The sequence below is a fragment of the Urocampus carinirostris genome, chromosome 6 (assembly GCF_059441175.1).
Source record: "Urocampus carinirostris isolate Australia breed hairy pipefish chromosome 6, RoL_Ucar_1.0, whole genome shotgun sequence".
In the NCBI taxonomy this organism is placed as follows: Eukaryota; Metazoa; Chordata; class Actinopteri; order Syngnathiformes; family Syngnathidae; genus Urocampus; species Urocampus carinirostris.
This window is the reverse complement of record NC_142354.1, coordinates 1,332,077-1,356,234: the sequence shown is the minus strand read 5'-3', so window position 1 is coordinate 1,356,234 and position 24,158 is coordinate 1,332,077. Positions and strand designations below refer to the sequence as shown.

The window sequence follows — 24,158 nt, the reverse complement described above, 5'->3', positions numbered from 1 at the left end:
CACACTAAAACATGTAACACAATCACAGTATTAACCCAATACCTACTTTGAGTCCAGCGATTTCAACTGATCACAAAGCACACAATTCAAAAACCACAGCCGACAAAATAAGGGAAAATGATACCGGTAGTTAAGATTTCATGCAGACCCGCCGAGTCCGGGTCCCGTTAAAAGTAATCCAAGGAAAAAAAGTATATTTCCAAAGGTAAGGGTGGGAAAAGTATATATCCACTATTTTCTGTCGTGTCCACAAACACTCACCTTTACCGGTCCCCACTTCCCGTCATCCCCCGCGGCTGCCCTTCTTTTTAATTGGTCAGTGCAAGACAGAAAAAGTGTCCAAAATAAATACAAATAAATACATTACAAAAATATACAGTTGCAAATAGATACTATACATGGTTACACATATTTACAAAGAAAGACGGTACACTGAGAGAGTTTTCAAAGCTTCAATAATAATATTATAACTGTCATCCCAAACCGTGCCTGTGAAGGGTAGCAAAACGCTACTAGCAACACGCTCGCAACACAGTAAACAGGCCTGTTAAAAAAACATACAGTACTTGTAGAAATCACGGTGCACCGTCCTCATCTTCCTCCCTATAACAGACGTCCTCCTTTAATATGGGGAAGAGACTATATATAGACTATATGTAATATATATATATATGTATATATATATATATAATAATAATAATAATAATTTCCTTGTATTGTCATTCTGTGTAACAATGTACACAGAACGAAATGTCGATTGCACCTGACCCGATGTAGCGAGCCGATGCAGCCGCAGCCAACAGAGGGCGCCGCCGACCACTTTTTAAGTCTTAGGAATGACTCGGCCGGGGCGCGAACCACCGACCTCCCAGTCTCAAAGCGGGCGCCTTACCATCTAGGCTACTGAGCTGGTATATATATGTATATATATATATATGTATATATATATATATATATGTATATATATATATATATATGTATATATATGTATATATATATATATATATGTATATATATGTATATATATATATATATATATATATATATATATATAGTAGCCAGCCAATCGCAGGGCTCGTTCACACCTAGGGACAATTTGGACCGGCCAATCCACCTGAAATGCATGTCTTTGGAATGTGGGAGGAAACCGGAGTGCCTGGAGGAAACCCACGCAAGCACAGGGAGAACATACAAACTCCGCACAGGAAGTCCGGTAGCTGGATTTGAACCCACACAGGAGGTTCCCAAAACCTTAGAACTGTGCCGCACATGCGATAACCACTGCCCCGCCGTGCTGCCCCATCATACATTAATGTTCATATTTATCTGCGTAACCCCTAATCACAAAAAGTTCAAACCTGAGGCAAAAGAAAAACTCCCAGAAACTCAGCATGAGGAAAATTAAAGGGACAGTGTGTATTATTTGGCAAATCCTAGTGGTAAAAAAACGTTATTCATAGACAAAAATGATATAGGTTTTAATATTACGCAAAAATACACCAACTATAATACAAGCAGCAATTTTCATTCATCTTACATAACATGAGGCTCCCCGAGAGGGTTGACATATTTCTACCTAAAAAATAAAAGGTTTTTTTTTTTGTCTTGAAAGGGGGATTACCACTTGTGAGGTCCCTTCTCAAGGTTTCTCTTTTTCCTCACGCTGAGGTTTTGAGTTGTTCCTTGCCCGCATGTTGGTTTAAGATCAGGTAATTGTGTCATTGTAATCCTGTGCAGTCCTTTGAGACATTTTTGTGATTAAGGGCTATATAAATAAATGTGACTTGAATTGACTTGTCTTAACTTTTTCTTTTCCATTCTTTTTCTTTTGATTTTTTACGTTTTCCTAAAGGTAATTGTTTTTTTATCCTTATTTCTTACTTCCGTTTTAATTTAATTTTTCTCTTATTTCTTTTTTATTTCTGTATTCCTTTTCTCTTTTTTTCTTTCTTTTCCCCCTTTTTTCCCCTGCTTTTCCATTTTCCCGCTTTGTTTAGCACTCGTTTTTGGTTGCACTACACAATACAGCGACATCTGCTGGTCAAATGTCACCCCAGGGGTATCCAATGTGGTGTCTAGCCCAAAGACAGCTGAGGTGCGTGCGGAACTGTTCTGAAAATAGCTCTCCAGTGCTGAGTCATCTTGATTTTCTAGTCAAATTATTTTTTATTAGTGGCTGAATGAGTCTATCCCTACTTCAAAATATTTACATGGTAATGACATAGTAACAAAAAAGTAATAATGGTGGGTTATTTTAGGAATGCATATCAAACTGGGTGCACTCTGCGCTAATTATTAACAAAAAGTAGCTCAAAGTTAAGGAGGTTGGAGACCCCTGTATTGAATGCTATCTTTTAAAGAAACCTTACGAAGGGTCACACATGAGGTAATCCCCTTCCAGGATGACAAGGCTACAATAGATGATGCAAGGGCATCAACAGACAATACACAGACATCATAAACCATCATCATAATCAATCAATGAAATTGTGCAAAAAGTCCAAATGAAAGCAACAACAAGCTTCCTGTTTTGACCGATGCCCTATAGAACGCTAAAAATAATGTTTTATGTTAAAGATAAACAATTTATATCATAGCTCCCGTCAACCTGCAAAAGGGAAAAAAAAAACATTAATTATGATATACAATGCATAAATAATATAGAATATATTGAAAAAATATAAATATGGAATTATTTTATCAGTAGGCAATTGAGCTATGGCTAAGCCCCGCTCTTAAACAAAATGAGTCAAGTCATCTTTATTTGTATAGCCCTAAATCACGAAGAGTCTCAAAGGGCTTCACAGATTATTACACTATATTACACAGACTATTTTTCAGCCGACGAGAAGAGTAGGTTATTCATATGCTATGGAGTAGAAGTGAGTTTTAAGTTTAGATTTAAACATTTCCACTGAGGTTGCAGATCGGATCTCAGGGGGAAGAGCATTCCACAGCACCGGTGCCCAGATGGAGAACGCTCTCGAACTAGCAGAACACTTCTTTGCTCTTGGGATCACCAGAAGACCGGCACTCTCAGATCCTAGTGCATTACAGTAATCGAGACGGGAGGTAACAAATGCATGAATTATAATTTCCGCATCAGACTGAGACAGTATTGAACGGATTTTAGCAATGTTACGAAGATGGAAGAAAGCGGTTCTAGTAATTTTCTTTACATGCATTTCAAAGGATAGATCAGGGTCAAATATGACACCTAAATTTTTAACTGAGTCACTCTGTGTGATGTGACATTTGTCAATGTTCACAGCAGTTTTTGAGAATAAGTCACGGCATTTAGATGGACCAATGACTAACATTTCGGTCTTTTCAGAGTTAAGACGCAAGAAATTGAGTGACATCCACTCTTTTATCTCAATGAGGCAGGCCTCCAAATCACAGTGCACATAGCCAACTCAATACACTCAGACATTCTATGCTCCCATGTCCATTTAAATGCAGTGCAGTTCGTCAGTTTACACTCATTTTATTTTTCTTACATTTTAAACTTTCCAATGGTCCAAAAGGTGTGGATTGGGTAAATGCAAATATGATGCAAGGTATCTTGAGAGGCTAGGCAATGAAGTGTATTTTTTACCTTTTCCCAAGCCACATCTAAATCAAGTCGACCACAGCACCAACTCAACGTTAGTAAGGACGTCTACATCTGTTCTAAGGTAAGTCTAAATAGTATTTGAGAAAAACATGTTGTCACTTTGCTGGAAAAAATGAATAAATATTTAGCTAACGTTAGCTCTTGGCTGCATTGTACATCACGTCATTTTGTTTACTGGGAGTTCAGTGGCCTGTTATGTGCTAGTTTTTGTACTTTAGTAATTCTATGTGATGGTTATCTGTTGTCCAAAGGGCTCTAGTCATAGTAACATTAACTTTTGGAGCTTAGCTTTTCCTCCCCTGCAGCTAACCCAGTTTCCTATGGATTTAATCCCATTGATGTGTCGGATCAATTATATCGAACTTGTTTGAGTATATGAACATATATTTACAAAAGCCTAGTATATCATGGGCAGCACGGCAGCGCAGTGGTTAGCGCATGTGCGGCACAGTTCTGAGGTCGTGAGTTCGAACCTCCTGTGTGGAGTTTGCATGTTCTCCCCGTGCTTGCGTGGGTTTCCCTCCGGGCACTCCGGTTTCCTCCCACATTCCAAAAACATGCATGTCAGGTTAAATGGACGGTCCAAATTGTCCCTAGGTGTGAATGAGCGAGTGTGTTGTCAGTCTCCGTGTGCCCTGCGACTGGCTGGCAACCAGTTCAGGGTGTCCCCTGCCCACTGCCCGAAGATAGCTGGGATGGGCTCCAGCACCCCCCGCGACCCTACTGAGGATAAGCGGTGCAAATAATGGATGGATGGATAGTATATCATTAAACGCCGCTTTAGCAGGAAAAAAAATCTAGCTAGTCTAATAAAAAGCTTTAAACTAGTTTTAGATTATGCCACTTTTTCCCCCCCACGTGATGACCTAGGTATGCAAAAAAAGATAACACAACAAACTTCTCGGTGCTGGGTATAAATACCACCTCCTGGCTGAATCGGCACCCACCGCATTCGATTCTGAACCAAATAAACAATATTTAAAGCAGTTTTCTCCGCACAGTTCAGGCCCTTTTGGTAACTTTGAGATGATATGTGGGCCCAAAAAGCATCAATTGCCTTGTGCTAAATGTCTCCTGCTGTGACAATTGCCATAGCGCTCTTTACAAAATTTTCAATGTTTGTCTGAGTGAGTTAAGGATAGATAGATAGATAGATAGATAGATAGATAGATAGATAGATACTTTGTTCATCCCCGAAGGGAAATGGGGACTTAGCCATAGCTTAATTGAATAGACCAGTACTTAAGACAAATGTAATTGCTTGAATCTAACTGCATTTCCTAAATGGAAACTGTGTATTATTAGATGTCGCTGTTTAGCAGGGTTTTCAAACTGATTTTCGCAAAGGGCAAAATCAGCGTAATTTAGAACGCCTATAATGCAAGGGTCTCAAAAAATTTCCGCGGTTTGGATCAGGCCCATCAAAAGACTAAAAGATTGAATCCAGTCCGCGAGGCAAGGCTGAGAGAAGCACAAGAGAAAAATGAGCTACATGATTATTTATGTGTCCACTTGATAATGTCAAAGCTAGGTGCCACTCCCAAAGCAACAGTAGTTGTATTTTATTTATTTCTTTTTCTCTTTCTAGCTCTCGTTCTTTTCTTTCTCTTTTTCTCATTCACTCTTTTCTCTGTCTGTTTGTACCTCTCGTTCTCCCCATTCTCTTTCTCTCCCTATTTCTCTCTTTCTTCCTGAATTTATCTGTATACATATCCTTGTGCATTGTGGCAAATGTAGTTATTGGTCAGAGCACTCTTTTGAGAAATTCATTTTTTATACTCTTAAGACATTTAAGCTCTTGCCGGGCCACGAGTTTAACCCAGGTGCTGTATGGTCTTGTGCAACTGAAAGTGAGTGCAAAAAAGCACAAGAAGGAATACCAACTACAGAGACTCAGAGTGGTTAAAATGCAACATTTAACTTAGCATCTTTTCTCCACCAAGAGTTTTGGGTACCGGTAGCAGCAAGATGCCGGATAATTATGTCAGGAGGATCATGTTATGTTAAATAAATGCAATTGTCTTGACCAACGAGTATTTTTAAAAATGCATTTTTATATAATAGTTCCTGTATTTTTTACTATTTAAATCAACTGCTAGGTCAGGCCCAACTGGAACCACCTCACGGTAAAAATTAACATTGGATAGTTAAAATCAATGTGTTTTTTTTTCAACTGAATAATAAGTTTATAATATATATATATATATATATATATATATATATATATATATATATATATAATAAGTATATGGCTATTGTATACTTCTGATAGTATGTGGCTCTTTTAAAGCAGCTTTAGGGTGTTTATATGCTTATACGCAAGTATATATGGTACTTGAAGTCATTTTGGTTTTTGAAAAAAAGGGAAAATATATTCTACAACCCCTACTTTAAACTGTACAATCTTTTCATTTAAAAAAATTGAGAAGTGGAAATTGTTCTTGATTTGGGTGGCAGCTTATCATTAGGGTGGAATGGTGGGTCCTGAAGTCAGACCAGTTGAGAACCACTGAGTCAAATCAATTTTGTTTTTTCTAATGAATGAAGCTCCTTCCTTTTTTTATTTTTATTTATTTTTTTTTTTTTTAACGAATGGAGGCGCTAAATAATACACAATGTCCGATTAAGTCAAGGTAATTAGTTGTATGATAAGTAAGCAATTGAATGAACCACTGCTTAGCATAATAAGGTTTTGTTTCATCTTATTTTAGTTCTTAACAATAAAGGTGCTTTTTTCTTGTGTGTATGCATTCATACATACGTCAAAGCGTCCAACTGAGGCAGCGTGGCTCTGATTGCTCTGCATAACTTGACACAAGGCCCACATCTGCTGAAGGCTGCATGACACAGACGTGGTGTCCACCAGGTCCTGTTGGGGAAAGGCACATCTCACAAAAAGCACCCTACAAACATGCCCATGTTTAGAGTAGGACAGTGTGTCCAGTTTTGCCAAATAAACGTCATGCTCTCCCCAACTTACCTGTGTATGCAGCTCCCGGTCATCAAGGTTTAAAGCCAACAGCCAATCAGAGAAGTCCTTGTCAGGCTCCTGCAACGGGATGATATTATTGTGATCGTCTTAGCCTCACGGAGTAAATAAGCCCTGAAGAATGTTGTTTGAGGTCTAATGTTGGTTATTCATAAATGTTACACATTGCTTCTCAGGCTACGTTCACACTGCAGAGCCTAATGCTCAATTCTGATTTTTGGGGTGAAATCTGATGTTTTTGTGAGATTGTCACTAAATGCAACTTGTATGCAATCTCCTGTTACTTCTATGCATCACCTGTGTGAACACCACAAGTGACCCGCATTCGAAGTAGAGGACTTGTGATGTCACACGCAATTGTTTGCAGAAGTAAACATGGATGCTAACGCCGTAGAGTATCTAGCAATTTAAAGGTTATTGTGCTACTAGAGGCTAAACAGAGTTGTCTACCTAAATATTAATTACATCCAAAACCTCACTTGTCCTCCATTGAATGCTTTCCATGTAGTTGTTCGCCATAGTTAGATCAGATAGATTCATCCCCGTAAGGAAAATTCACACTTCCAGCAGTCTCCCTTGTTGTTTATTAACAGATTAACAGGATGCCCTCCGGGTGCTGTGTTGTAGTTTAGCCACAGCGGAGTGGATGACTCCAAAAGTTAGTCCAAAAGTTTGACGTCCCTGCAGCAGATGGAAATCGTGCCCAGGATACACCACCTCGTGTTAGCGAGTCCACCTCCTCCCCCCTTCCCGCAGGCTTTCGTGTCTCCGTCTAACAGCGCTAAAGCCGGGTAGCTCCACGTTAGCGTCTGGGATGCTAGATGTGAGCCACGTTTCCGTAAAACACACCAAACTGCACTCCCTGTGCACTTGGATGTTTTTCACAAGCACAGCCAGTTCGTCGGTCTTATTTGGTAGAGAGTTCACATTTACCATGATTACGGACGGTACCGAAGACTTATAACGCCGCTAGCCGCTTAGGTAGCTCCGGCTCTCTCACGATAGGGCCCCCTCATCATGCCGGCACGAGAATTCTTCAGGGAAAGGAGTTGATTCCTCGAATAAACGCATTTTTGTCCGTTAAAACCCATGTCCATAGGATGGAAAGTAATCCAAAGTGTAGTTGTCAAACAGGACGAAAAACACCGAAGATAGAAGCAGACAATAAAAATTATAAATCACAAAAAGTGCGAGATAACAGGGAGCTGCTGGAAAGGCTGCCGCTACCGGCTGAGCCGCTTTGATCTTTGTGTTGTTTTGTTTTGATCTAGTTGTTGATTTCTATGCTTCCTCCCGTCTCTCCATGACGTGCAGGTCGCATGAACGCGTGTCGGCTGTTCAGACCAGAGCCGCAATACAAAAGTTCAGATACATATCAGATTCAAGATCACATATGAAAGTGGACTGGGTCTGGTTCAGACGTACTTTAACAGATCAGATACAGGTTGCGTCCATGCAAAAAAATCTGATTTCCCTGCTGTGTGAACCTAAACGTATTCTCACTTTTGCTCTCAGCGTGATGCAGAAAACACAGAGCAGTTGTACAGTCACAATACAGTATGAAATACACTATCATATGAATTTGCTAATCGGCTTCGGAGAGCTCAAATCAAGAGATCCTTAATCGCCGTGAATCTTGGCTGTGCCCCCGGTCATGACAAGCGTCTACAAAACCAGAATATGGACAGCTTTGGTCTCTTTTGAAAGGTAAAACACTGAAGTTTTGTCCCAAACTAAAACGATCACTGCAAGTGCTACTAACATTGAGTAATCTGAGCAGTAAGACACAGAAATAAAAGGATTTTATTTTCGCCTGAATTTATTCTCTGCAAACAAATGCCTGCAGCTGATTGTAGCATGGAGATCTTAGCTGGAAAAGCCTTACCTGGTACCTTGTCAATGTTTTATTACAATCCGAAAAACCACAACATTGCATTTTACACATTTTTCCAAGAGACGTCTAGGCGTTTTCAAAAGTGACCATTTGGAGACAACCAGTTTACAGCACTAAAATCTCTGCAACTATCTGACTTCTCTTTCAGCGTCTCTATCATTATTGTGCACATTTCCGTGTAATAATGATACGTGAAAATGAATCACGAATTGCGTTACACATGTTTATTTTGGAGTCTAATTTAAATACACTCCGTACATCTGTGTATTGTTTTTCTCCGAATTTCATTGGCTGACCAATATGCCCATTATCATTTGATTCAGTTATTACTGGCTAAAGATATTCGAAGCTAAAGGAGGCGATGTCCGTTTTATCAATACAGGCCCCCTTGGCTAATGCGGGCGTTGGATGTCAAAAAAAGCCTGCAATTGGTCTAGTATGGTGTCAATCAAAAGTTCAGAGGCTAACTACCAAATTAAAAATAATTTTACGAGTCTATTTATTTTCAAATAGGAATTATGTGGCAAAAGAGACAGATAGCACCAAGGGACGTCAAACAATGCAGAAATGCTTTTTTTATATCTGTCGGTGTCTTGGGAGTAAATATTTTCATGGTTGAATTCACGGTCCTCGATGTAATGAGTCCATGTTGCAGGGAATCATCTCAAGAGCTTGTTAACAGGAGACTTATTGGTGAGCTATCCCGGCTTTTTAGTATTCGGATATCTTGTTTCAGACTAATCGTGAAGTTTCTATGATGAGTATATTGGTCATCATATCTTGAATCCCAAGAGTTTAAGCTTTCCATGCAAGATATCACCTGGTGGGGTCTAAATGAGTTTTGTGTTCGGATGAGACCAAAATGGAATTTTTGGTCATAATTCCACTAAGCGTGTATGGAGGAAGAAGAATGAAGAGTACAATCCGGAGAAAACCATGCATGAGGGGTGGTAGCATCATGCTTTGGGGGTGTTTTTGTGCACATGGGACAGGACGAGTGCACTGCATTTAAGAGAGGTTAACTGGGGCAGTGTATAGTGAGATTTTGGGGAACAACCTCCTTCCCTCAATCAGACCATTGAAGATGGGTCGTGGCTGGGTCTTCTAAAACGACAATGACCCAAAGCTCACAGCCAGGAAAACCAAGTAATGGCCTCGTAAGAAGCATATCAAGGTTCGAGCATGGCCCAGCCAGTCTCGAGACCTGAACCCAATCGAAAATCTTTGGAGGGAGCTCAAACTCCATGTTTCTCAGAGACAGCCCAGAAACTTGACTGATCTAGAGAAGATCTGTGTGGAGAATTGGGCCAAAATCCCTCCTGTAGTGTGTGCAAACCTGGTGAAAGACTACAGGAAACGTTTGAGCTCTGTTATAGCAAACAAAAGCTACTGTACCAAATATCATCATTTTCTCAGGTGTTCAAATACTTATTTATAAGTATTCATAAGTAAATAAATCCTAAAAAAATCATCCATTTTGATTTCTGGATATTTCTTGGTTTATCTTTCTCACTGTGGACATGCACCTTGAATGAAAATTTCAGAACCCTCCATTATTTCTAATAGCAAAATAGCAGGGTGTTCAAATACTTATTTTCTTCACTGTGTGTGTATATATATATATATATATATATATATATATATATATATATATATATACATACACCGTATTTTCCGCACTATAAGGCGCACCTAAAAGCCTTTATTTTTTTCAAAAGCTGAGCATGCGCCTTATAATACAGTGCGCCTTATTTATGGAACAAAATTAATTCGCAAATTCTTGCAACTAACTTGCAGCCGCCGACTAAATTTTCCCCCGAACGCCAAGTAGTCCGCGGTGTATGCTGGGATTTATTTACCTGCGTTTCATTGGCTAACCAATGTGTCAATCATCAGTTGAATCGATCACTATTGGCTAAAGTTATTCGGAGGTCAAGGGGCGGATCCTTTTTATCATTTACAGGCTGGCATTGGCTTAAACGGCAAAACAAAGCCTGCAATTGGCCGAAAAAGATGAATGCGTATAGCACGTGGCTGACGGCATACAGAAAGCATTTTTTTACTATTTTGTATTTGTAAATATTTTATTCTCCTGGATTTACTAAACTCACGGATATAAGAGGACCACGGCTGCACATTATTATGAACACAACGACTTCGGTGAGCTACTCTGGCTATATATATTATCCCTGTATCTTGTTTCAGACTGAACTCGATGTTTCTGTGATAAGAGGTGCAGATAATGGATGGAATGGAGTGTCTATTTTTAAATTAAACTCAATTCCAAGTGTTTATTGTCATATATACAGTAAAGTTGCGAGCGAAAAAGAAAATAGAAACTAAGGAATGGTTGGCATTTCTTGAATCCCAAGACTTTACCCTTCCGAATGATGAAACGATGCATTTGAGTGACATCGTACAGACACCGCATCCGCACGTGTTCTCGACACGTATTTGCGTCTTTGCAAAGCTTTTAAAATGTTAGGGGGTAATCAGTTTGACTGAACCATCTGACTGTTTTGTCGACGTTCCCATTGTAGCGCCTTATAATCCGGTGCGTCTTATGTATGTCAAAAATAGGACCAAAAACTATTTTTTCGGGGTGCGCCCTATAGTGATATATGTATATATATATATATATATATATATATATATATATATATATATATAAAGATAGATAGATACTTTATTCATCCCTGCAGGGAAATTCACATTTCCAGCAGCATCCCTGAGCTGAGAACAATACAATAATAAAGCAAAAAGGATACAATATACAAATACCCAATGTGACGTGCAAATGCCCACTGTAGCGTGTTATATAGAGTGTCTAGATAGTGCTACAAAGAATACATATTGCAATAAAAAATACGGTAATATGCAATGTAGAGGGGTGTGGTTTAATGTGGGCCTTTACTCTGCCTGGTAGAGTTAAAGAGCCTCATGGCATGAGGAAGAAAAGATCTCTTCAGTCTGTCTGTAGTACAGACAGTGACAGCAGTCTGTCGCTGAAACTGCTCTTATGTCTGGAGATAATGCTGTGTAGTGGATGCGATGGATTGTCCATGATTGACTGCAGCTTTTCCAGTGCCCGTCTCTCAGCTACTGTTGTAAGGCTGTCCAGCTCTGTGCCCACAACAAAGCTCGCTTTCCTCGCCAGTTTATTGAGACGCTGCCTCCCCAACACGCTGCCGCATAGAAGAGGGCGCTTGCCACATATATATATATATATATATATATATATATATATATATATATCTCATCTCATTAGCTGCACCGCTTATCCTCAGTAGGGTCGCGGGGGTGCTGGAGCCCATCCCAGCAATCATCGGGCAGTGGGCAGGGATACCCTGAACTGGTTGCCAGCCAATTCCAGGGCACACAGGGACAGACAACTCACTCGCTCATTCACACCTAGGGACAATTTGGACCGGCCAATTCACCTGAAATGCAGGTCTTTGGAATGTGGGAGGAAATTTATTGTCAACATATTGATCACTGTGTTCTAGAGAGCAAATGCACAGGGCAGATTGCAGAAAAATTAAGCCAAATTTTGACTCATTGTAATGATACTGAATGTTCAGAAGCAGAGCGCATTTAATCTTTCCATCGACTGCTGATCTTCTAAATTTTTGTTTTACTTATTTTGATTTCTATTTTTTGAGTGTTTCTCAATAATAATAATAATAATAATTTCCTTGTATTGTCATTCTGTGTAACAATGTACACAGAACGAAATGTCGATTGCACCTGACCCGTTGTAGCGAGCCGATGCAGCCGCAGCCAACAGAGGGCGCCGCCGACCACTTTTTAAGTCTTAGGAATGACTCGGCCGGGGCGCGAACCAAGGATCTGTGTCTCATTTTGTTAAAAAGAATTGTAAATAGTACCTTTTTTAATTGCATTATTTATTTATAGATAGATAGATAGATAGATAGATAGATAGATAGATAGATAGATAGATAGATAGATAGATAGATAGATAGATAGATAGATAGATAGATAGATAGATAGATAGGTAGATAGGTAGATAGATAGATAGATAGATAGATAGATAGATAGATAGATAGATACTTTGTTCATCCCCGAAGGGAAATTCACATTTCCAGCAGCATCCCTGAGCTGAGAACAATCGAGAACAATCGAAAATAACACGGGAGCTGCTGGAGTGGCTGCCATTCGTGACGGCGCCGGAAGAAAAGATTCAATTTGAATCATGTACAAACAAACAAACAATTGAATCATGTACAAACAAACAAACAAACAAAATATTCATGATTCAATAAGTGGAGTGTTAATAAAATGGGGGGAAAATAATTTCTGATACTGATATAACCAGGTAAAACTAATTTTAAGTTACCTGTCCAAATGAATGATGTGCCATCTCACCTTTCACTCTCTATCACTGAAGAGTTAATATTTTTAATTTTTATTTTACTGTTTTGCATTTTTAGAGGCTATGTGTTGTTGGTCCAATCTTTATCTGTTCAGTTTCACATTTTTTTGGGTAGATCTGAGAATATTTTCATTTAGATTTCATGTGTTTGTCAGGGATTCCCTGCAAAACATATGAAATTCCTAACTACTAAATCATTCGGTGCATAATGCTTTATCTCATTAATACTATATAATTAAAAAAAAAACTATATCAGAGAACCCGTTCAGGAGCCGAAAGAGCAGGCTCTTCTTAGTCAAAAGACAGTTTTCTAAATAGAACGATCCTCTTGGGTGCTAACAGTAGGGGGCAGTGACACTTCACAAGACAACGCATTAATGACAAGCCACCATCATGCACTTTTGATAAAAGTTCCTCATTTATTGCGTGTTTTATTGAGTCAAACTACCAATAAAAATGGCAATACCAACAATTTCAAGCATTTTCAAGCACTTTACCCAAGATTTAAGCATTTTCCTTACCTCAAAAGTACAAAATTAAATTTCAAGCAATTCTAATGGATTTTAAGCACCCGTATGAAAACTGTGATTAGTGTTTTTCAGTGTAGTATTTCAGAATCAGTGTACATGGTGGGCCGTTCCAGTTGAAAGTGCGAGACACAGAGTGAGAGAGTGAAAGAAGAGGGAAGTAAGACATTACGTACAGGTTGCACTCTGGGAAAAATGCGAACGTCCTCCAGGCTAAAGGTCAACCAGGCGGTGGAAGGCTGCTTGAGGATCAGCCGAATGGACGTGAGGTGATCCGGTTCCACTTTCATCTGAACGCCAAAGTGACAATTCACAAGCCTCACAAGCGTCGACGAGACCAAGTGTACAAATATGTGTGGGCACATGTTCTCACCTGCTTCCTGTCAATGCTGAAGTAGTCATGTGCGCTTGTCTCTGTATGTGGATTCTTCATAAGAGGATGATCCTGGAGTGCCATGCACCACCTGGCCGCAGAAGGCTTCGGGCCAGGGCTCCGCTTCTGCAACCTCACACTGACAAGGGCCGTGCAGAAATTCTTGAAGGTGATCATTTCAATCTGACAACACCGGGAACATGTTATCATCACAGGTGGGTAGAGTAGCCAAAAACTGCACTCAAGTAAAACTAATGTTACTTCAGGATAATAGGACTAAGTAGAAGTAAAAGCTAGTCATCCAAATAAAACTTAAGTAAAAGTAAATAGGTACTTGGTGAAAAAAACAACTCAAGTACTGAGTAACTGTAAGAACATCTTATTTATTGATTTTTTTTTTCAAGACAACCATTCAATCAGACTTATACTCAAGAGCAACTTATAGTCCAGAAAATATAGTACTACTCAAATATTGAAGTTCAATAAGTTGCCTCAACCATAACAGTCACTTGTGCTTATTCCATTTAAATCAAAATGGAAACTGGGTTAACAGCCGCCAATCATTTAAGACGATAATATTGAAAAGTTGTCATTTGTGTTTATCTGATAAAATCACAGACATTAAATTGACTTTCTCAGTTTAATGTCATCATTTTTTAGTGTTGGGTGTTAATGTAGACTTACGTTAACTGTCTCACCCGGGGGGGGGACGACATCAATCACACACACGCCCAAGGAACACGCTCCATCTCCAAAGTAAAAAAACACGGGTGGCTTCTGCAAGCAGGTCACGCTCTTTGCCACACCATCAGCACTCATCTTCACCTGTGAACTGAGAGAGACCTCATTTTTCAAAGTGTGCCATTTTGTGTAACTTAAATTTATTGTGATTTTTTTTTCTTCTGAACGTACAACAAACAAAAGCCAATAGAGGGAAAAAGGGGGACGACAACATGTTGCAGTGTGTTGGGGAATATCTACCATGGTCAAGTCATTATTCAAAGTCCCGTTTTTATTGTGCGTAAGTGGTGTCCTTTGTTTGGTGTTTTGACCAAGGAACCATAATAGCAAAATATTTAGTTTTTCTTTTAAGGCAAAACCATATAGTTTAAGAATAAATTCAACAAAAACCCAAAACCCACCCACAAAAACAAATTTTTAGACGCATTTAATTTCACTCAGTGACGTTCGATGATTTTTATAAAATCGACAAATATACCACTTTATACTGGTTTCCCTCCAGGAGGTGCAAGCAGTTCTCTGGTTAAAATGTCACAAAATACTGCAAACGAAAAATTCCTGCTCCATTTCCCCTCAGTGCATTGGGCGCAAAGAGAGAAGAGTCCTGCTCTTTCTGCAAAGATCGGCCCCCTGTACCGCTTACCCAATCAAATTGTTCTGTGTGGTTGGCTGGCGTTTTGGGGTGGTAACAGTTTGTTCTGTGGGTTTTCATCATAAAGTGAACATAAATTGTTTTACAGGGTTCCTACAGCTTAAAGCAAGTTAAAATCCAGATTTTTAAGACTTTTAAAATTAAATTTAAGACCATTTGGCAAAAAAAAAACACAATTGAAACAAACCAAAAAAAACTCTAATATTTCAGACAATACATCTTGCCTCGCACACATTACCTGGCACAGCTCTTAGCCGTGGCGAAAAACATTTGTTGAACATCCACTACTCATTAAATGTACACTTTCCCATGATCCAAAGTAAACATCTATGTCTGATGTTGCTTAGTGCATTGTGGGTAGACCTAAAACAAGCCTCTGCTCTGGAAGGCCCGGCTGAAACCACATCACATTTTGATAGTTCCATTAGTGTGGTCACACGCTGTTGCCACAGAAGTAAATCGGTGAATTGTTCAAGAAGACAATTGATGAATCTTACTAAATCTTTAAAGTTCAAACAAATAAAACATCATATTGAAATATAATATTGTGAATGTGCTTAATTGCTGTTGAGATTGTCATGATTGTTTTCTGTTATTAGTGTCAATAAATTTGTTCAAACCAAAAAAATAAAAATCTTGTGAATGTGTTAACATTCTAAGACGAAATTTAATGGCAATTAAGGCCTTATTTTTACAATGATAAATTCAAAGCCTTTTCAGCCTTTTAAACCTTGGTATCCACTTGTCCCATTCAAGGAATTGCGATCTGGGAACCAACACTAGTAGGGACACATACTCAGGGCACAAGAAAATCTTTCCAGGGCATGAGAATAGATGGGGTAAACGGTGAGACATGGGCACAAAGAACATCTGATATTTGTACGTCTGCAATAATATTGGCTAGCTTCTTCCTTGCTACAGATGCCCAAAGTGCATATATGTCACAGACCAGGGGTCTACAAACTTTTTAAAGCAGAGAACAACTTTTTGTTAATAACTAGTTAGATATCTCATCTTATCTCATTAGCTGTACCGCTTATCCTTATTAGGGTCGCGGGTGGGCTGGAGCCCATCCCAGCCATCTCCGGGCAGTGGGCAGGGGACACCCTGAACTGGTTGCCAGCCAATCGCAGGGCACACGCGGACAGACAACTCACTCGCTCAGTCACACCTAGGGACAATTTGGACCGGCCAATTTACCTGAAATGCATGTTTTTGGAATGTGGGAGGAAACCGGAGTGCCCGGAGGAAACCCACGCAAGCACGGGGAGAACATACAAACTCCGCACAGGAAGTCCGGAGCTGGATTTGAACCCACGACAGGTTCCCATGACATGAACTGTGCTGCACAAGCGCTAACCACTGCGCCGCCGTGCTGCCCAACTAGTTAGATATGCATTTCTAAAATAACAACTTATAATTTCAATGTTGTTACTATGTTATTAAGTCAAGTCAAGTTTATTTGTATAGCCCTTAATCACAAAGAGTCTCAAAGGGCTGCACAGATCAAAGACTATTGCAATCTATTATTACAGACTATTAACCTACATGAGGGCAAATGATGCACACATTACTATTTTATCTAATCGCTATCGGGATATGACACAGTGCGATAGTGTAAACGCAATTTTTAAGGATTTATAGTTCCAGTTTGTTATTTGAGTGATGGAGTGGCCAACAAGATTTCTCACATTTCAAGTGAACAAAACATCTAAAAAATTCTAAACTAGAGCAACATTATTAACCAATATGATAAGCCTGTATTACTTCCTGGGCAACAGTGACCACAAACGACAAGAAACACTGTATAATGTTAGTTTAAGATTTCAAAAAAATGAAATTACATATTTTTGAAACAGACACGGCGCCTCGGCTCAGAAACACTGGTTTATTCGATTTTAGAGCATGCTGTTTACAATATTAAATACATGTTGGTGACATTTCCACATAAATCCCATGTCAGTCAGGCTGCTTTTTAATTGCAAATTGGGAACATGCGTGAGACAATAACATTAGTACAGACATAAATACTAAAAAGTTATTTATTGTTGAATTGATTATACCGTATTAAAAATGTAATGTAAAAATATATTACCATAACCGTTTAAACATAAACCTTATAATCTGCTCATTGACCTTACCTGACCTGTCCGACACACGTGACTTACGTATAACAAAATGACAATTTTCAGACTTAAACTCAGAAAGTATGTACCTAAACAGTGTTTTTAATGAAGAATGGTACGAAACGTGTGCACTGCTCTGAGCAGTTATGACTAAGATCGGCTAAACAGTCATGGCCGCCGCTCTACGGAAAGCAAAAATGTCCAAAAAAAAAATATATAACAATATTGTTTTTTGTGTAAGATAGGGCAATTATTTAACGTGACTATTAATTATTAAAATGCAGTGTCATTCGTATGGATGTATAAGTATAATTATTTCAAGCAATTTAGTTGAGATTGTAATCTTAATCAAATATTTTGTAGCGTGAAAAAACGGGAGTCTGAGGCGGAGTGATAAACGAGCAAACGGGAGTTTTATTGACATCACTACCCTCACACCGTACCACAACAATACTACCTCTGTATAAGGAGAAGTTCGACTCTCTCTCGTCCCCCTGGAACTCTCTAACTCACCAGTGTTCCGCGGGTGAATTATGTAAACTCACGACAATGTCATCGTTTTTACTACATATAAGAGCATCACACTTGTCACAATGATGTTATGTAGTTTTATTTCCATGGTTTTATTTGAAGAAAAATAAAAGAAAATACTTTCTAACTTCAGAATATCCTTTTGCACAATGTCAATTTTATTTCAGATAGTGGCATTGATAAGCATACCAATTGAGCACAAAATTTAAAAAAGTATGAAACTTTCAGGGTTTGTCCTTGAAGGGATACGCTTTAGTTTTGAGATGTGGAGTTGTTTTCTGGGGTAAAGTAGAGGTCACGACCTCTATAATATGGCATGACTATGCATTAAATTAGAAACGTCTGTATATTCATCTAAATTAAATGTGTTTTTCCATATACCTGGGCATGACAAAATCATATTTAATAACTATATGATAGTAAAGCAGTGGCACAGATTCTGCAGATTTTCCTTTTCCTGTGTTTAGCCCATTATTTCTCAAGTGTGTAAAGTGGGGGAGAGGGTGTGGACCTTCAAAACCTGTGTTCTGCTCTCTTCTTCTCACTCTCTCGCAATACTGTCCAGCTGCATGGACAATTAAACAGTAGATTAAGTAGTACAAGTGCACACTTGTGTGTTTTTTTCTCCTTTCTTTTGAATAACAATATAGAACTACGTTTTATTTCAAATCGATTAGAAATTTAACGGTTTGCATATTGTTAACTCCAGTTTACTTTTACAAATAGATAAACGGTCTTGTGGCACACTAGCTGTGTGCTAACTCCTTGATACACAATGGCAAAACACAATATGCTGTTTGACTTGAGCAAATGTCACTCACAAAAACAACCCGAATGACAAACTAATTGGGATTTGTGTGCTCTGTGCCAGTTGCACACCAGTGAGGCATTGCAAAGTCCTGCAAAGTCACCAAGAAACCTGCTGGTCACTGTTATGTCCTATTATCCAAGAATATTTTGAAGTTCAAACAACTTGGTGTTTTTCCCATAGGTATTGATATTGCTAGGGTCGTGATTGCCTAAGTGAAGTCACCTGGGGCAATCGTTTGGCGCGCTGGAGCGCACTTCCTGATTGGCTGACGTTCTCCACTTAAGCGGTCTGCGTCCACAGATGGACGTCCGGGTATACTCTTTGTATCCCTGAGTGCTTCGCCAGACTACAAGGTACCCACGACTCCTCTTGCCTGATTCATGCCTGCCTTCCGTTTTTGACCTGTTTTCCGTTCCACATTTGCGTCCTACTCTCCCGTCCCGGCCATCGACTTACCGCTCAGCTGTACTTTCTGTCCACCCGTCACGGAGCTGCCAGTCCGCCCGAAGAGGCTGACGACGGACAAGCGTCGACGTCCCAAGCCAGCTCCAACAACTCTTTCAAATAAAAGCACTTTTGAAACTGACGCTATTGGATCAGAGACTCCGTTCCGGTTCATGACAGCTAGACTAGATGAGGGCACAAACCTGGGGGGTATACTGTTAGCTAACACTGCAAAGTGGCACAAGTCTTGTTGATTAAAATTTAAACAGAAGGAAATCAACAGAAATAAAGGGGCAATGCATAACGAGATACAGCCATGTACTGCAAAACTTCACACACATTCGACTGACAGCAAGCCTTTCCAAACTGACCAGCCCGTTTGCTTCTTTTGCAATGAAACTGGGTCAGAGAAACTGCATGAAGTTGCAAAAAAACAGATGGATGCAAATGTCCGCAAATATGCAGTACTGTTGGAGGACACGGAGCTACTTGGAAAACTATCTCCTGGAGATATGATTGCCCTTGAAGCAACGTACCAACTTACTTGCCTGACAAAACTGTACAACAGAGCAAGGCAAACAATGTGAGTCAGTAAAGATGATGTAGGTCTTTGCCTTTGCTGAACTGACTGCTTTCGATGATTATGTACAGTATGTGACAGTGAACATGCTCCAATATTCAAATTAGCTGACTTGGGTGAAATGTACAGACAAGGATTAGAGCAATTAGGTGCATGTGTAAATAGCCGTGTTCACACCACCAGATTAATGAAAAGACTACTCGTAGTCCTGCCTGATCTAAAGGCAAACTGTCAGGGAAGGGACACTCTCCTCACATTAAAACAGGATGTAGGGCATGTTCTCCTGAAAGTATCAAAATATGACGATGAGGCTCTGTGATTGGTCAGAGCTGCACAGCTTACCCGGAGGGATTTGTATGCCAAAAAGAGTGAGTTTGATGGATCCCTTCACCCCAACTGTCAAAAAGATTCTGTGCTACCTTTACTTTTGACTTTTGTCATTATGGCACTGAAAGGACCCAGCATAAAACATCAAACCTAGATGCAACATTCAGTTGCAGCATTATCAATTTTACAGTTAATTGTCATTAATAGTGTGAAAAATGTAACGACAAATAGATCAACACAAACAGTGCATAGCTGTGAACAAGAAACTCCACTTCCTATGTACCTTTCAAGATGGCGGCGCGTCTGCTAGACGCTGCGGCTCGAGCTCCAGTTCGTCTTTTGTTTTTCAGTGTCCCCTGATCCCTCTTATTTTCCCTTCGACTCCCTTCGCACTTACAATAATATCCACTACATCCCGAGGGATATACAGAGACCACCGGATCTCCCTGGAAGATTTGCCGCCTGCCGACAATGACAACGACGGAGAAAAGGCTGAGCTAAGCTAAGAAGGCGACCACACAGACCAGCGCTCCCAAGCATGTTCAACCAACGCCAGATCCATCCGTCCACAATGAGTGAATTGAGCTGCGGATCGCCACCAACAACGTCCGGAATTGGAGGACTTTTTTTTGCCATCACGGAGTCTTGGCTTTCCCGACGCCGCATTACATCACCGGCTCGAACGAGACGAAGACTCCGGTAAAAACAGGGGTTGGAGACTACGCGCTACAATAATAGCGGAACCATTGATACACAATGCTCACCCGATATGGAGTTTCTAGCTATGTACCGGGAGAGTTAACTGTGGTCTTTGAGTTTGCTGTATTCTTTCCACCGCTAACAGTTTCACCAGATGCTAACGTTAGCATAGCGCTATATCTCCTGCCCGCTGCTAAACATCAGCTTGCACTACCCCAACGGAGCTTTATCGTCGACGGCGACTTTAATCAGGCATGTTTATTGACTGTACTCCCAAATCCTTTCAATTGTGGACTCCCAAATCTACTAATTGTGGACTGAGCAATTCGGAAAAACGCTGGACTGTGTAATGTAAGATCAAACTTTCGGGAACTCTGTTTGACCCTCACAGCAAACCGACTGGGGTAGTGTGAGGAGGGTGACGAGGACAGCAGAGAAAATCATCGGGACTTCTCTTCCCTCCATTCAGGACATTGGCCAGAAGCGCTGCCTATCCCAAGCTAAGAACATTATCAGGGACCCCTCTCACCCCCATCATGGACTGTTCACTCTGCTAGCCTCTGGGAAGACTGTTCACTCTGCTAGCCTCTGGGAAGAGGTACTGCAGTGTGCGGTGCAGGACCACCAGGTTCCACAATAGTCTTGTCCCCCTGGCCATTAGACTGTTAAATGGTCACTCAAACACATAGTAAATCTAAACTGCTGCTAATCTGTACATCTGTGGGTTCTGTTTGACTTTTTGCACTACTGGCAGTTCTGTATAGCTAGCCACTCCTTGCACATCTGTTTCTCTGCACTATCGTACTTACAGTGTTATTGTTACAGTGTTATTGTTCTGTTTACCTGACTTGTTTACCTGATTGCCCATCTTGCACATCTGGTTGGCTACTCCTCTTGCACTATTTGCGCTACTGTAAAATACTATACATAGCCATAATTATTTAGTATATTATTAGCACTCAATACTACAACTCAATACAACATTTTATTTATATCTGTACATTCAAGGAAACTGTGCGGGTCAGATGTATCGACATTTCGTTCTGTATACACGTGTACTAGAATGACAATAAAGTAGATCTGAATCTGAAACTGAATCTGAATCTGAATCGTTTACTCCTGGTCAGTCAGTCTGCGAACCTCAGCGCATGCAAGGCAAGCATTTTTGACTCTTGGTCCCGTTTTGATCCCGACCTGTTTCCTGTTTCGATCCTTGATCCAAGCTCCGTTTTACTGTCCCGGCTACCCATATCCTGATTCTGCTTCCTGTATTGATCCTTGATCCAAGCTCCATTCTCCTGTCCCGGATACCCGTCTACTGATTCTTTTTCCTGTATCGATCCCCAATCCAAGCTCCGTTTTCCTGTCCCAGCTACCCGTATCCTGCCCGATTGCGTTTCCTGTATGGATCCCCGATCCCTGACTTCCCGCTCGTCCTGGCTACCTGACTTGTTCCGATCTCTGACCACGCTCCGTTCTCCTGTCCCGGCTGCCCGACTTGTTCCCATCACCGACCAGGCTTCGTTCGCGAGAGACTCCTGCTCCTACTGGCCAGTGAGCATTAGATCACTGTCTTTTTCCTCTCGCCCTGACCTCCCCGATTCCTTAATAAAGCGTCGTGTGAAATGTTACACATTTGGGTTCCCTGCTTGTACCGGTCATGACAAAAGGTCCCATTGATATGCTGTACAGTCTTGGCATGAGTGTCTCTTATGACCGCTTACTGCAAGTTTCAACTGACATGGCCAATGATGTTTGTCAGCAACTTCATATCGAAGATTTAGTTTTCCCTTCTAAATTGCGCCACAATCTGTTCATAAAGGCAGCTGTGGACCTCTCTCCTTGTTCAGCCATAGGAAAGGATTCTTTTCATGGCACATCCATCTCCCTCATTCAGCATCCTTCACATGTTTTTCAAAGCATATATCGTGCACGGTTGCTTAAACCAGACACTTCACTGAGATCGATAACATCATTGCCTTTTCAGTACACTAATGTTACTCTAGCTTTGTGGGCCAATGCAATCGTTCAACCATGCAGTTGTAGCAGCCAAAAAGGAAGAATATGATGATAGGTCAGCTTATCATGCTGAAAGACTGAGCCATATGATTTCTTCTCCGACCATCATTTCCCTCATGCCACTGTTTATTGAATACGCACATTCTGATGCCATGATCTGCCATGGAATGGATGTCATAAAGGCAGCTTTTCAACATCTCAATCCACAACAGGTACCTGTTGTAGCTGTAGATCAACCACTGTCTGGTATAGCCAAACAAATTCAGCGGACCTGGCCTGAAAGCCGTGGATAATCAGATTTTGTCATCATGTTTAGAGATCTTCATATCAAGATGCCAATCCGGAAAAGTCTTGGGAAGGGTTGGATGAAAGTGGTTGGACCAAAGCATTTGTTCATGCAGGAATAGCAAGCGCTGGGACCGCAATTGCTTTCATTAAGGCAAGCCATATAACTAAAACTCGTCATGTACACTAGGTGACCAACAGGCCTATCAACAAAGCCCACTGGAAGTTACAGTGCCATTCGACTAATGGTGTCTAAAACAAGCTGAGGAAAGTGTCATCTTCTTCTACTGGCTGAAAACACTGACATTGGAGAGCCATATGCTGCTGTTTGTTGTAGGAAGTGTTCGGAAGTTGCAGGTCAACATCGTAATTCCCAAAGGTCACGGTCCTAAGAATAATTGTACATACTTTATGTACCGTGTTCAACTGTTTACACTGCATATAAACATTCTGATTGTTGTTTAAGTGTTTAAATAGTTAAAGTTTTTTCATATTTGTATTCATACAGTATCATTTCTTAAAATCCAAGAGTTTTGTATAGAATAATCAAAATGTGGGAGGGTTTCCCAACCTAGACCTCCCAGCCTCCATAAGTTTGTCCTTTCAGAATGCTATCAATACTAAAAATGGGTTTCTCATCAACAGTAACATAGACACACATACAATTTTGTTTGCATTTCTATCACATTTACATCCCAAGTTACACACGTAGTAGGTGTGATTGTTTGTTTAATTAGGTAGTTTGTGTTGGGTTAGTTTTAGGGTTAGGCTTCTGGTAAGGATTAAAGGCTAGGGTTAAGTTAAAGGTTAGGCTTAGCGTTAAGGGTTACGATTATGGTTAAGGTTAGTGTTAGGTTAGGAAGCAATCTTACTTTCTCAAGGTCCCCCCAAAAAATTTTTGGGAGGTCCTTGGGAAACTAAGTTTCTGCACTCGCCATCCAGGAAGCTGGAGCGTTTCTCACCTGCGTTCGTTTAGTCCATCTGGGAAAAGAGTGTTAAGTCTTTCTATCCAGTGTCTTTCTGCCCTGCGTCTTTCCCTTTGATTCCGATTGCTATTTGTTTGCAGGCCCCATATTTCTAAAGCCTGTAGTCCATGTTGAATGAAGTGGGCGACAAGATGTGTATTATTTTGTCTAATATTCCTAATGTTG

At 40.2% G+C, this 24,158-nt stretch overlaps 1 protein-coding gene and 1 long non-coding RNA gene across 6 annotated transcripts in view; one reads left to right on the top strand and one right to left on the bottom strand.

Moving 5' to 3' along the window:
* Positions 1-17,865, bottom strand: part of nicn1 (nicolin 1) — a 43,099-nt gene extending 25,234 nt beyond the window's left edge. For 2 of the 5 annotated variants that reach the window (XM_088337416.1, XM_088337412.1), the window contains exons 1-6: positions 17,401-17,492; positions 14,477-14,624; positions 13,793-13,975; positions 13,596-13,709; positions 6,597-6,665; positions 6,378-6,485 (exon numbers count right to left, since the gene is read on the bottom strand). In XM_088337416.1, the coding sequence (XP_088193542.1) occupies positions 6,378-6,485; positions 6,597-6,665; positions 13,596-13,709; positions 13,793-13,975; positions 14,477-14,611 (609 nt within the window). In that variant the 5' untranslated portion in view covers positions 14,612-14,624; positions 17,401-17,492. Of the gene's footprint in view, positions 1-1,461; positions 2,609-6,377; positions 6,486-6,596; positions 6,666-13,595; positions 13,710-13,792; positions 13,976-14,476; positions 14,625-17,326; positions 17,493-17,768 lie in introns of those variants that run through there. The other 3 variants (XM_088337417.1, XM_088337415.1, XM_088337414.1) reach the window with 3 other exon arrangements.
* On the top strand, positions 13,401-19,200 carry LOC148363508 (uncharacterized). Its single transcript, XR_015850658.1, has 3 exons — positions 13,401-14,007; positions 18,834-19,006; positions 19,117-19,200. It is a non-coding gene; the product is annotated as an uncharacterized LOC148363508 (long non-coding RNA).
* Positions 19,201-24,158: the final 4,958 nt, after the last annotated feature.